At 37.2% G+C, this 13237-nt stretch overlaps 1 protein-coding gene across 1 annotated transcript in view; it reads left to right on the top strand.

The window, feature by feature from the left end:
• The window catches only part of LRRC47 (leucine rich repeat containing 47), a 189694-nt gene that overhangs the window by 94287 nt on the left and 82170 nt on the right, over positions 1-13237 (top strand). Inside the window, exon 4 of the mRNA XM_085608859.1 lies at positions 8334-8449. Within this exon, the coding sequence (XP_085464985.1) occupies positions 8334-8449 (116 nt within the window). The remainder of the gene's footprint in view (positions 1-8333; positions 8450-13237) is intronic.

Raw genomic sequence — 13237 nt, 5'->3', positions numbered from 1 at the left:
ATTTATTCAACTGGGAATCTATGGGTGAATGATTGGAACTCACGGTCCAAAAGATTTATTTGACCCGATGTTATCCATTATAATATAAACAGACACGATGATTTTAGGGTCCTTTATAACTGTATACGCAATGGGTAACTCATTGAATTGTATGGTTATTTAGCCCCAACTGAAATAAGTCCATATTTTATGGTATAAATGCACATGGTACCTTATAATCATGATGTATGCAATCATCACCTTTTTGTTGACATCGTTCCCAACTTTATTGTTCCCTCACTGTTATCAAAAGCGAGATCGTAATGCTTATTGAAATAGTATGCACCCAATTTCATTTTTCTGCAATTGCAGTCACTTTATGTATTTAGTGTATGACTATTAACAATCAATTTAAGTTTATTTTGATCTATGTCGCGTTCGTTATGAAGTACGATTTTGTAGTATTTCGTCTATGTGCATGAACTACGCTTTTGTATTTCTATGGCTTTTCGATATGCAGGAAGTAACTTGACCAAGGCAAACGCCGAAACGCGTCGTCCTTGAAAAGCTAGCGCACAATAAAGTTTTGTGCCGTTTCCTGGTGTGCTGTCCCGTTATTCTTGGAATTTACTTACGGAATAAAGGTTTTCAAAGCGTATGTGTATGTATGTATATATATATATATATATATATATATATATATATCCAACGGTTCACTTCGTAGTGAACCAAATTAGCATGCACTCACAGTTTGTTAAAACTATCCCAAGTTCTTTATTTTCTTTAGTAGGTATCCAGTCTACAAGGTCAAACCAACGCGTTTCGCCATCCACCAATGGCTTGGTCACGGTTAACATTGTGCCTTTCATTTACCCAATAAAAACATTCGTTGTTAGTCATGTGATTGGTGATGTCACATCTTTCTTAACATGGAATTCTGGTATATGTAGTTTCCACCATATATTATTTACAATTCATTGTTACTCACAATTTCAAATAATATCGCACCTCGCAAAAAATATGGTAACCTCGATTGAATTATTATTGTGAATTATCCAAAGCGTGTTTGTTAAACCGTGTGTTATTGGTGAATGTGTAGGTCACTTATTCTATTTTATTATACTTAATGCCATTAGTGCTGGCCACTTTGAGATTGATTCACATTAAGGTTAGAGTTTCCTAATGATTTAGGTTTCTAAGGGAGAACCGGTTCTCATCATTCAGGTTTCCCACTAGAGGGGATTCAAATCAAATTGTGAGGATTAACCCACTAGAGGGTATTATACTTGGTGACCTTGAATCTGATCAGTGAAACCTTATTCACCAACAAAAAAAAAACAAAAACAAAAAAAAATGGTTTCCTTGCGAAACCTGAATGATGAGAACCGGTTCTCCCTTAGAAACCCAAATCATTAGGAAACTCTAACCTTAATGTGAATCAATCTCAAAGTGGCCAGCACTAATGGCATTAAGTATAATAAAATAGAATAAGTGACCTACACATTCACCAATAACACACGGTTTAACAAACACGCTTTGGATAATTAACAATAATAATTCAATCGAGGTTACCATATTTTTTGCGAGGTGCGATATTATTTGAAATTGTGAGTAAAAATGAATTGTAAATAATATATGGTGGAAACTACATATACCAGAATTCCATGTTAAGAAAGATGTGACATCACCAATCACATGACTAACAACGAATGTTTTTATTGGGTAAATGAAAGGCACAATGTTAACCGTGACCAAGCCATCGGTGGATGGCGAAACGCGTTGGTTTGACCTTGTAGACTGGATACCTACTAAAGAAAATAAAGAACTTGGGATAGTTTTAGCAAACTGTGAGTGTGTGCTAATTTGGTTCACTACGAAGTGAACCGTTGGATACATTTAACACGGCATGGCTCGGCCATAGCACTGCACCGGATAAAGATGCGCCAGGGGTCCCCCGAACGGAGCTGAATTGTGGTCATATATATATATATATAAATATCTGTAGCATTACAGTCTGTGAGACTTTGATAGGTGGGGGGGTGTTGTTGTATTCGCCACAAGGGAGCAGAGGGTTTCCGAAAAGATTGAATAGTGTTGGAGATAGGATTGAACCTTGGCGCAGTGGTATTGATTATGGTGGTTATGTAGTTTCAGCATTGGTTAAAGCTGTGAAAACCAAAGCAACAATGCACTTCTTTCCAGATACAGTTTGAAAACTACAGCAGAACCAGAACAGATTACATCTACTGTTAAGATATTTTTGGCATTACGTAGAAAAGGTAAAGATTTGAGAGGGTTGTATGCTTGATAAAGACTCTTTGAGCTGACTGAAAGCTTTTTCTTCTCCCTTAGCCACCCCTATTTGACAACTTTTTTAAATAGCATTATTAAAAAGCAAAACTTTATTCACAAAAATGTCCTAAGCCAATCTTTTTGTCATTGATTGTCTAATTAATGTAATTTCCTGTAATAAAACGTTTTCAGGAAAAATGTAATTACCAGAAACTTTATGAACCAGATATTCAACATCAGTTGAACTAGTTGGACTGTAATTCCTCTGTTTTGTTATATTGTCAGTAATTTTTCAAGCCTTCTCTTGTGTTCTGCAATTTAGTCTGCTGAGATCAAAGTGTCATTTTGGTAAGCCACCACATCCCCAATATCCCCAACAACGTGTGCATTAGTTTTTGGCATACCGAGGCTGTAGAGGTCAATCTAAACCGCATTCTGGTATGTTCAAACCCATCTTCGGGTGTTAACAAGACTGTAATATGCTTGGACTCGTTTGGCATTTGAATTTCATGAAAAGAAGAGTTTACATCTAGTGGGCTGTAGTACTCTGCTCCATCTAACAGGACCACAATGTTCTGTATGCGTGGAAGGGCATGAAAGGTCTAATACTATCTGTATCTTGGCAGAGTAAAGGTCAGGACATAGTTTCAAACTTGATGTTTTTTTCTTGCTTTCAAACAAAAACTATTGGAGGTTTATCAAGATATCAACTGATTTTATCATAGCCTTAACACATAAGTCTTTCATTATTTTATGCGATTCTTTTCTAGCACTTATGAGCGCATATTTCAACTTGTGTCTAATAGGTATTGCTCCTTCATTATTTGAATAGTGTGTGAGAGCCCTCTTACAATTCCAAGCTCACTCAGGAACACAGTTTTAATCTCATCGATTATACCTTCAGCCTTTCATCATCAATCATCATGCAATATTGTCGAAACTGAACATCTGATCTACAACATATTGAATTTTTGCATCAGGATTGAGTGTGATGCACATGTTGCCTTGATGTTACCACACATGTGCATATTCACCTTCAACTGCAACATAAAATTTACCAGTTATTTTCCCTTCTTGGAAATAAACTGTAACAACCTAACATATAATTTTCCTATTTCCCGCAACCATATAATATTATATCATTTGGTTTTAACTTATTGTTGCTCACTTTTTTGTAAAATAAAAAAAATAGTGAAATGCTGATGGAAAATGACCAAGAATCTGCCTTAAGCTCTACTTTTATTCCATCAACGATTATCTGACAAGTTGATGGTGGGTACTGCGCCTTATCAATCCCTAGAATAATCCCCTCACTCTTAAAGACATTGATTTCCCCATCTAATTTCATTCTCGCATAGATGATATTCTGTTCCATTACATTATTCTCTTTAAACTTGAAATCTTTCACTTTGACACTGGATTCACGTTTTTGCCTGGCTACTTTTTGTTCTGCTTAACATATCGAAACTATCACATTGTACTCTGTGTCATGTAGTAAAGTAGATTTGTCTTGTGTCAATGAAAACTCCCTATAAATCTTCCCAAGACACACATTGGAAATGTGTCCATTTGTACCACATTTCTAACTGTCTTCACCTACAATGGGACATGATTTGCTAGTCACCTGTTTGAGTGGACTACCCACACCGTGTAAATGTTTCCGAAAACTTCCTTGCTTTATCCCATTGTTGATTAATTTGTTTGTATATTTCTCCTTTTTTTAATTTGATCATTGATAGTCATGTTTATTACAGTCACTGTTGCTACTTCAACATTCAAGACGTCTACACTTCACTTGCATATGTATATGGTTTTAACCGAAGTGGGATCATGATACGGTATAACTGTTCTTGAATTGAATTTGTTTTAACACAGTGTGATCACCAATATACACCTAGTGTTCTCCCAAAGCTGCAATTAGCAGCCAAAACTCTTAGTGCAGCTAAAATTCTTAGTGCAGCCACACATACATCAGCAGGCTTGCCTACAAACTGATGATGTATGTAAAGGTTAAATCATTCCATGACTGTGTGGATATTCAGTGAAATGAAGTTTGAGTATAATGTTCCCGTTAATGAGTTAGTATTATTGGGGAACTGGGGGTAGATGTGGGAATACCTCGTCATGCAATCACAATTAACAAAGTATGATTTATTTCTATTGGAGTCAAATACTTTTGCATTTTTATTCCATTATTGTAGTTTTTGAAAAGTCGAAGACGTTTTTCCAACTGCAATGAAGACCTACCAGGCTCACCTTAAAAAAAAAAAAAAGTGGCAGTTTATTATTGTGTTGCTGAATTATAATGTTGGTAGTTGAAGTAAGGCTTCAATACTTTGAATGACCCAGCAAATTTGGTAGGCAAACTTGGTTCTGAAATGTTCCACACCTGCAGAGCCATGTTGTAAATTAGACACTTCATTTTTTTTCTTCTCAAAACTTACTTCAATATGAGATGTAACGAGGCAAGAGGAGAAGACTCGTTCTGTGACTGCACAATGCTTAAGGATACAGATTTAAACCTCAAAATGTGGCCTTTACCTGAATTTCGCTGCTGTTCATTGGTGCAGAGATGTGAGAAAAACCATGTCCTTGGCTATTTCTGCTAGCAAGATGCAATATGCAAGTGCTATGTGTTTCTCAGCTGCGCTACACTGTAATGCAATATTTACCAGCATTAGTAATTTTGAGGCTGCACAGCCATAACAAGAGTTTTTGAGGTTGTCCAGGCGAGCTACCATATGCGATCTGAATGATGAGTGTTGTTTTAGTGCCAGCTTGTCTACTTCAATGACTTACGATGGTTTTGTTCAGTCTTCTTACAAGGCCAAATGGCAAAGGCTGTTGGTGGCGTGTAGTGAGACAAACCACAACACTGAAAAGTATGAATAGAACAACTTGTCTGAGGGCTTTAAGAACAGTAACTCATCAGTAAAATATGTATTGATTCTACTATGATAAATGATTAGGCAAAGTACTTTATTAAGAAGCCACATACTGGCATCCAGCAGACAGGTGAGTAAACTGCCAACAGTCACAAGGAAACTTGGATCACTCTTGAAAGAATATAGACAATGATATCCGATGAAGAATTTATGCAAACAAGTTTAATGAGGAATTATCAAACTTGTTGAAAGCTACAGCAATGTTCCTAATTAAATGCATGTCTATTCCTTGGGACTCGCCATACGAACAACTTCATCCTTTACTACACCCCTGAATATGCTGATTTAGCAAATATTGTTTCATTGATACTGGCATACCTGGTGGATTTTCGTATGATTTTGGAGTGATGAGACAATACTAAATAAAACTAAAGTTAAAAAAAAATAAAAAACTAAATGGAGTCAAACTATGATAAACCATTTGGTATTTCCACAAAGTAAAGATGCAATGTAGAAGGTTCAGGTAAATCATGTGGCAATGCTATAAACTAACTTGAATATTAGTGTTACCCCCTACCCCAACACGTGTGGATCTCACATGCCAAATGGATTTAGGAAACACAGGCAAATTGGTTCCCATTATTTTTAAAAATATTATAGGCTGTCCCCGATCAGTAGTCTGGACGAGTTGGCATTCAAGGCTTAATACTTTTCACTGCCTCCACCAGATTCCCAGGTTTGTTAATGATCTTTGCCCCCAATTTCTATTTACTCATTTGAGACGCACCTTCAGACACCATACTCCAAATCGCACTCTTATCATTGTTATTTACTGTTTTGAACATTTCAGCCCAATATCTTTTATTATTCTGCCCTTTTTAACACCATTATTTCCTTAAGAGTTTTTCTTAGCGATTTGGACACGTCGCTTTAATTTATCTTTTGGCAAAAGTGTGTCTCTGTAGCTTTTAACTCGGTGGATAATTGCAGGGCACCTCGAAAAAGGTCTGAATCGACCCAGCTGCTGTTAGCACTTGTAACGGTCTTCCATTGGTGTCATGATTTAAGATTTTCTCTCAGTAAGTAGCCCAATAACCAATTAATTCATTAACACATTGTCTCGTCTGTATAACTGTAGCTAATAATATTCTTTCTAAGGTCACATGTAGATGGAGATCCAATCCGTTTTGATGAGAGTTTAACCTGCCTTTCAGACCACCCTTTCTCAAAAGAAATTCTTGCATATGGGGCTGTCTGGAAGGAGATCAATCGGATATTTGAGGAAGATGATCATCGGTGTGAGAACGTACCTTTTTTCCACTGTCACTCTCTCATTTTCCATGGGCTGACACTGCTGATTTTTTAACACTGCATATACACTGGCCTGAGCAGCAGTGCCCCGTATGTGATCTGACCCACAAAATATGACACAATTGGCTAACCCCAAATTCACATAATTATTTACACTAAGGCCATAGTGTGATGCTGGACTCTTTTCCATCTAAAAAGGTGCCAATCTAGAGATCAGCCTACTGTTAATGCCAATTTACTAATGGGCTGTGCGTCTGAGGGTGCGGACAAGCCTAAGAAAGCAACTGATGTCTGGGCTCAGGGTCACTTGTATGCATTTCTGCTCGTCACTTCCAGAGAAGAATAACGTTGGCGTAGAGCCGCACAGCCCCACCTACCAGCATGGTAGAGGTACAGCTTTAACGTTTCTGGATCTAGTCTGACACCGAAGGTATGTGCGCGAAGTGAGGACTTTGAAGTTAGATGCAGTATCCACTAGGAAGAGGGTTAACAAAGATAACTAACTTGATCATCCCTTTCCTGCCCCTGAACCCTCTCCCAGCATGGCAGAGGTCATACTGTGAGCCCACTGAAGCTGAAAATGTAAACAATCATCCTTTGCCCACGTTATCTCCAGCAGTGTTCTTTGTATGAGCCTTATCTCACGGAAGTGGAAGCCTTGTGCTCAGATTGCTACTATCTTGTGAAACATTGGTGACATGAGGCCATTGGTCACACTGTTGTGTCATTAACCTGGGGTTGAGTTTGGTGAGAAACCTGGACTTGAATTTGTACAACTCCCTCAGGTCCTCTTTTTGATTAAGAATAAAGAACATTCTTAAAGCTGTTGGTCTAAGATTGATGTGATAGTAAGTATGAAGTGAACCTGGCAATATGTAAAGGAGGTAAAAAAGAAAGTTTGGGTTTGGTCTATTTGACACAATTCTACAACCTAGGAATAGCGGAAGAAACTGAGAAGCCCCTCACCAGGATTGCATAGGATTTATGTGCCCATGGCGAGCTGTTAAAATTGACTGGGTTCCAAAATGTTGCTTTTTCCCCAGACTTGTGAAATGCATACATCGCCTACATTAATTTAATGGTGTATGCCGGATACATGCCATGATGTTCCCATTCTTTTCATTGCTGCCGTATTTACATTCCTTTGCGTGACCTGTAGTTTTCACTAACTCTTCTAGGACTACTAGGTCTTTATATGTACAATAGTACCTTTCAGTACTGTTTTAATACAAGAATATCTGTGTCCTTTAAAATATACTCATGCTGCAGAACCTGCATGATCTGACATAAGACCTTCCTTGCTAGCACTTGCAGTGCCAGAACTTCCCCCAGTCCAATCTGTTGCTATGTATTCAATGTTTTGTCGTCTCATTTCTTACCCACTTAGGTTTTGAACAGTCCACGAAACTGGCTAGAATTAGAGTTTTGTTTCCCGGTTGCAGTGATAGCATTTGTGAGCCTATTACCCCTCCGCTTGAATCCTACATTGTGTACTGCTTGCGTTTAGTAATTTCCCCTTATCTATGCAGCATTTGATCATTGAAAACTGATAAAGCATTAAGTGGAGGGCACGGCTTGAACGATTTGTAATGTATTATGGAGCAATGTTGGTATGGTACGGGACTACGCCTGTCTACGTGCATGACACTCCAATTAGAGAAGGAAATGTGCTCTAAATGTTGCAAAAGAGGCAGCTGTGGTTTGGTTGACAATTAATAGCTGTCACAAATGAATGGAAGTTAATTTTTAACTGTACGTGTTAAATGTTTAAGTACATTCTTATTCATACTGTTTGCCTGAATAGTACAATGAAATGTGTACTTGGTGACGTCAATGTAATCGTTTTTTCTCCTCTCTTTCTTGCAGGTTGTTCCCCTCGGTCGGAAAGAGATCAAGGCAGATGACCTTGTCCGACAATTGCAGTTTGAGGCAGAAGAGCAGCGAAAACAGAAAAAACGACAAAATGTCTCCGGATTGCACAAGTTAGTGTTTTATCCCTAACCTGATTTTCCAGAAAAAGGCTGTGGCCTAATAAATGGTTTATGTGCAGGCCTGTGGCTGTTCTTTATGGGTTTGCAATTTTATTTTCTCAGTTGTAGATAAGGAAAATGTTTTTGAATGCTTTCTTCAGGATCAGTCTATCCAAATGTGTAATGGTTCCCCGATTTTTGCTGATCATTTACTTTCAATAAACATAATAGAAACTTTTCCTAATGTTTATTCAAAGTGTAGAAAGATGAGCAGGTCATCAAATTGTCCTAGGCGGGTCTGATTAGTGGTCATTGGTGGCCACCCACCTGCTCTTTCGTTTCCATTATAACAACTCTGCATTTGCAGCAACTGACGCAGACTTTTGCAGATGATTTCAGGACCAGTTTTAAAAATGGTTCTTTATCAAAGTTTTCCCTCCTTCTCCTTGGCTTCCCCATCAAAGTATTCCTGCAGTTCAGTTTTAACAAGTGTTTATTTATCTGGTCTGGAAATTCTACGAGATTTGGTTAGAGGTTGGAAGTAGTTGTGAATGTTCTGTTCCAGAAGACCTCCTTTGTTGTCCTTGAATAGAGAATTCAATTGTGCCAACATTTAACATTTCTCTCTGTTCTTATAGTGTGGAATGGAATAGGTGGTGATATATCACAGGCGGCATTTATAGAGTGTTGTATCCATAGCAAGACATTGCATGTGTTGTTGAAAGCCTGCATTTCATAGCGGCTGTTAAGTTAGGGAGTGAAAATACTGCACATATGCTCCAAACACATGGCAGGTAGGCATCCTAGTTCTTTAGGTGAGTTTTGTGTTTGTCCCAAAGGCAGGTCGTTTTGAGCTGATTGTTTGTGAAAGTGTGTGCACACTTATCATTCCGGAACAAAAAAGAAAAGTAACTGAACACTAAACACAATTTAAGAATCATCAGGTTACAGTTGTAAACTGTAAAACCTACTGGTTTTGTCAATGATATTGGTACATACTTTTGGTATTCTACTCTGAGGCAAGGGCAAGTGTTGAAAGATGTTGCTAGTTCAATAATGAGTGGAACTTACTACATTCTTATTTTTCATGAATCAGCAAATTGACCCTATTCGATTTAATTTCCTTCAGGAAAATTGGAGTTCAATTCATTCAGGTACTGCTGCTTTTTTGGCACCTTTCTGGCATCCCCAATTGTGACCTGCTCCATTCCTGCGCTTAGTTTGAGAACATAAACTCAGACTTTTTCTGTCAGTATATAATTCGCCATCAGTGTTCCTCCACTTGGGTCTGTGGTAATTTCATAGTAAACATTCTATAACTAGGTTTGCCTACATTATAGGTATTTAACTTTGCTTCCATCTGTCATTGATTATATATTCTCCGGCGCTCAAATGATGTGTGAAATCGGCATTGATGGGAGAACACTAGAAGTCATGGCTTGCTCAGGATCCCCATATACTATCATATCTGACTATTTGTCCAATAAGAATTGGCAATATAAGGGTTTAGAATCTACTGATTTTAGAGTTTATGGGTTTAGGGAAAACTAAATCAACATCATGGGTTATTTTGTGTCAGATATAGGTTTCAAACATGAGACCATTATTGGTAAGGTTTATGTAGCGATTGATTGGGTTGCAAGTGTTGGGGCGTAGACACCACGGGAGGTTTGACATTACACTTAATCTGAATGCCAAAGTACAAGTGTGTATGGCAGAAGGGATAATAATGATTCAAAGTGTGTTCAGTGAAGAAAATACTTTGGAAAGTCTCCTTAACAAACACAAGAGTCTATTTTGAAAGGAACTTGGGAAAGTGAAGGCCTGTTCTCACCATATACAACTGAAGAAGGATGCTGTACCCACTAAACACAAACTGAGACATGTTCCAATATCAGTTCGGTGTCAATTATCCAAAATGCTGTAAAGCGTGTGTGACGAAGGGGTAATTGAACCTGTGAATGTGTCAGAATGGGTTTCTTCAGTGGTTTTAGTAAAAAAAAAACATACTGGGAAACTCGGGATGTGTGTGGACCTTAGATGGGTGAACAAACAAATTGCTGTGGAATTGCCATCCGTTGCCTAAACTATACAAATTGTTTGCAAAATTGGGTGGGGCAAAATATTTTGCAGCCATTGAGCCTAAAGCTGCCTATCATCAGGTTGATTTGACAAGTGATTATAGATATATTTCTACATTCAGAACACTTGCTGGGGCATTCGTGTATATTAGGACTCGTGTTTGCTGCATCAATATTCCACAAGTTGTTGTTTTGTCTATTCGGGGATATCAATGGGGTGATTGCATTTCAGGACGACATTTTGGTGTATTCTGAATGGCAAATCAACATCTCAAACCTTTGAGTAAAGTCTTAACAATATTGGAAGAATAAGGCATGACAATTTCGTCTGGACCAATGCTCATGAGGTAGAGTATTCAGGGCACACTATTGCAGAAACAGGCATTTCCCCTAAGAAAGATTTATATCAATCAATTTGATATGTGCAAAAACCTGAAAGTATAGAACAACTCAAGTTATTTTTGGGTTTATATGAATATTACTCTAGATTTGTACAAATGTTTGCTGACCTAGTGCTTCCTTTGCAGTCCTTACTTAAGAAAGGGGTAAAACTTGAGTGGTTTGAAGAACATATATGTGCTTTTAACATGTTAAGAGGCAATTAAAAATAAACCCTATCTTCATTTGCTCACCATGCGCTGATTTAGGTTTAGCTACTGTTTTAAGTTAAATCAAAGATGGTGTGCAACACACCATTGCTTTTACCGCTAGACTATTGTCAGTTGCTGAAACCACGTATTCCACTATAGAACGGGAAGCATTAGGTTGCACTTGGTCGGTAGAACATTTTAAGATGCATCTTTGGGGTAAACCTTTTTATTTGAAAACTGACCATAAATCATTGATTTTTGTTATCAAAACATGTCCTGGGTAAAGCTTCTTCCTGATTTATGCGGTAACTAGCTAACTTAAGTTGTATGAGTACAATTTTACAATGATGTATAAACCAGGAATATAAAATGCGAGAGCAGACTGTTAGTCTAGGCTATCGGGTGAGGTACGTTTTTCTAATTATTTACATTCTCAGGAAGATGTGTGGTGGCACATTTGGAGGATGTGGTGCTTTCAGTTGGGGAGGTTTTACCAAAAGAAGATTGGTTGAATGGTGTTTCAACAAGGTCAGTCAGGGAAGATACATTTTTGGAACATTAAGTGATTGTGAAAGGCATCAGGAAGAAACCTATTTTGATTGCTTATTTAGGTCATATGGGAAAATCAAGCACCATTAAGAAAGTTAGGGAGTTGTTTTGGTGTCCATATATGGATTCTGATATCTTTACGTTTGTAGAAAACTGTCCTTTATGTCTTAATTCAGACAAGGTATTGAAAATCCAACAAACTGATCATATTACAACTAGATTATCAGAGAAGCCCTGGAATAACTTGCCATGATCTGTTGGGGCAGGATAAAGGAATTGAAGTTGGAAAAATATACTTATTGGTTAATATTTACTATTTTTCTAAATGGTAGGAAATTAGTTGGATTTTGCAGGCCAATACAGTGGAGGTCATTGATTTCCTTCAAGACACTTTTAGGAGAGAAGGATTTCCTGATTCTGTTGTTTCAGACAACAGGACGCAGTTTACTTCCAGTAAATTAGTTAATTGTTTAAAGTACGCTGGTATTCAACATATTAGAACTGCATTATACTCACAGAACATGAATGGTTTGGTAAAGAGGTTTAACAAGACATTAGTGGAATGCATCCAATTACACCTCAGAGCATGTATTGATGTTAAACATGTGGCCAATTTGTTGTGGTCATTTCATTGGACACCACATTGAGTAACAGAAAAAGGAGGAAATTTGGTTATACAAAGGGGGGAAACCTAGACAGCAGTTAAATCCAAGTTGGCTGTTTTCCAGCAGGAAGAATTGTAATTTAAAGGAAATGTATGATATTGTCAAAGGGAATTTTAAAGTTAAGGAAACAATAGATCAAAAATCTTTATACTCAAAACAAAGTCCACTATGTGTTGGAGAAGATGTCAAAATCAGTCTGCCTGGACATGTTAAAAAAGGAGTTTCAAATTTTCAAATGTGTGGAGAATTGTAAAAGTAGAAAAAGCTTAAGCTTTGCTTAACAACGGGCACTTGGTAGAGTAGTTCTAGATTAGCCAGAATAAATAAAACATTCAAGGAGGATTTAAGTATGAGTAATGAACCTGATTTTTTGCAAGTGACTCATACAAATTCAGAGTTAGGAAGGATAATACAAATAGCAGTGGAGTAGTCACTCCTAAGATGACTGTTTCCTCAGGTAATACTAAAAACTGATAGAGAAACACCAAATCAGCGAAACAAAAATTGAGGATTTTGTTATGTACTGATAATATATACATTAGTTTTTGTTTTTGTGTTTTTATTTAATATAGTCATTTTGTGTTTTTATATAAGATATGGGATAAGTTCATAGTAAATATTCTATAAGTACGTTTACATGTACTTATTTTTCCCGACCTCCTAACATGATAGGTATCTTTGCTTCCATTGATCATTTATTGTATATTCTTATTCTACATTTCAAGTTCACTCATGGATACTATGTCTGAGTTGTATCTGGTGTTACCTGTTCATGGATGCTCCAATCCACAAGTTACTTCTTTGTTACTAATATTGGTTATCATTACAATTTCATATCAAATTGGTGTCAAATCCCAGTGATAATCAATTTACTGTGAACTGCAAAGATTTATTTACAAAGTCAGAGCTGAAAAA

Source organism: Triturus cristatus, chromosome 1_2 (assembly GCF_964204655.1).
Source record: "Triturus cristatus chromosome 1_2, aTriCri1.1, whole genome shotgun sequence".
Lineage (NCBI taxonomy): Eukaryota > Metazoa > Chordata > Amphibia > Caudata > Salamandridae > Triturus > Triturus cristatus.
Note: the sequence above shows the minus strand (reverse complement) of the source record. Positions and strands in the feature narration are given on the sequence as shown.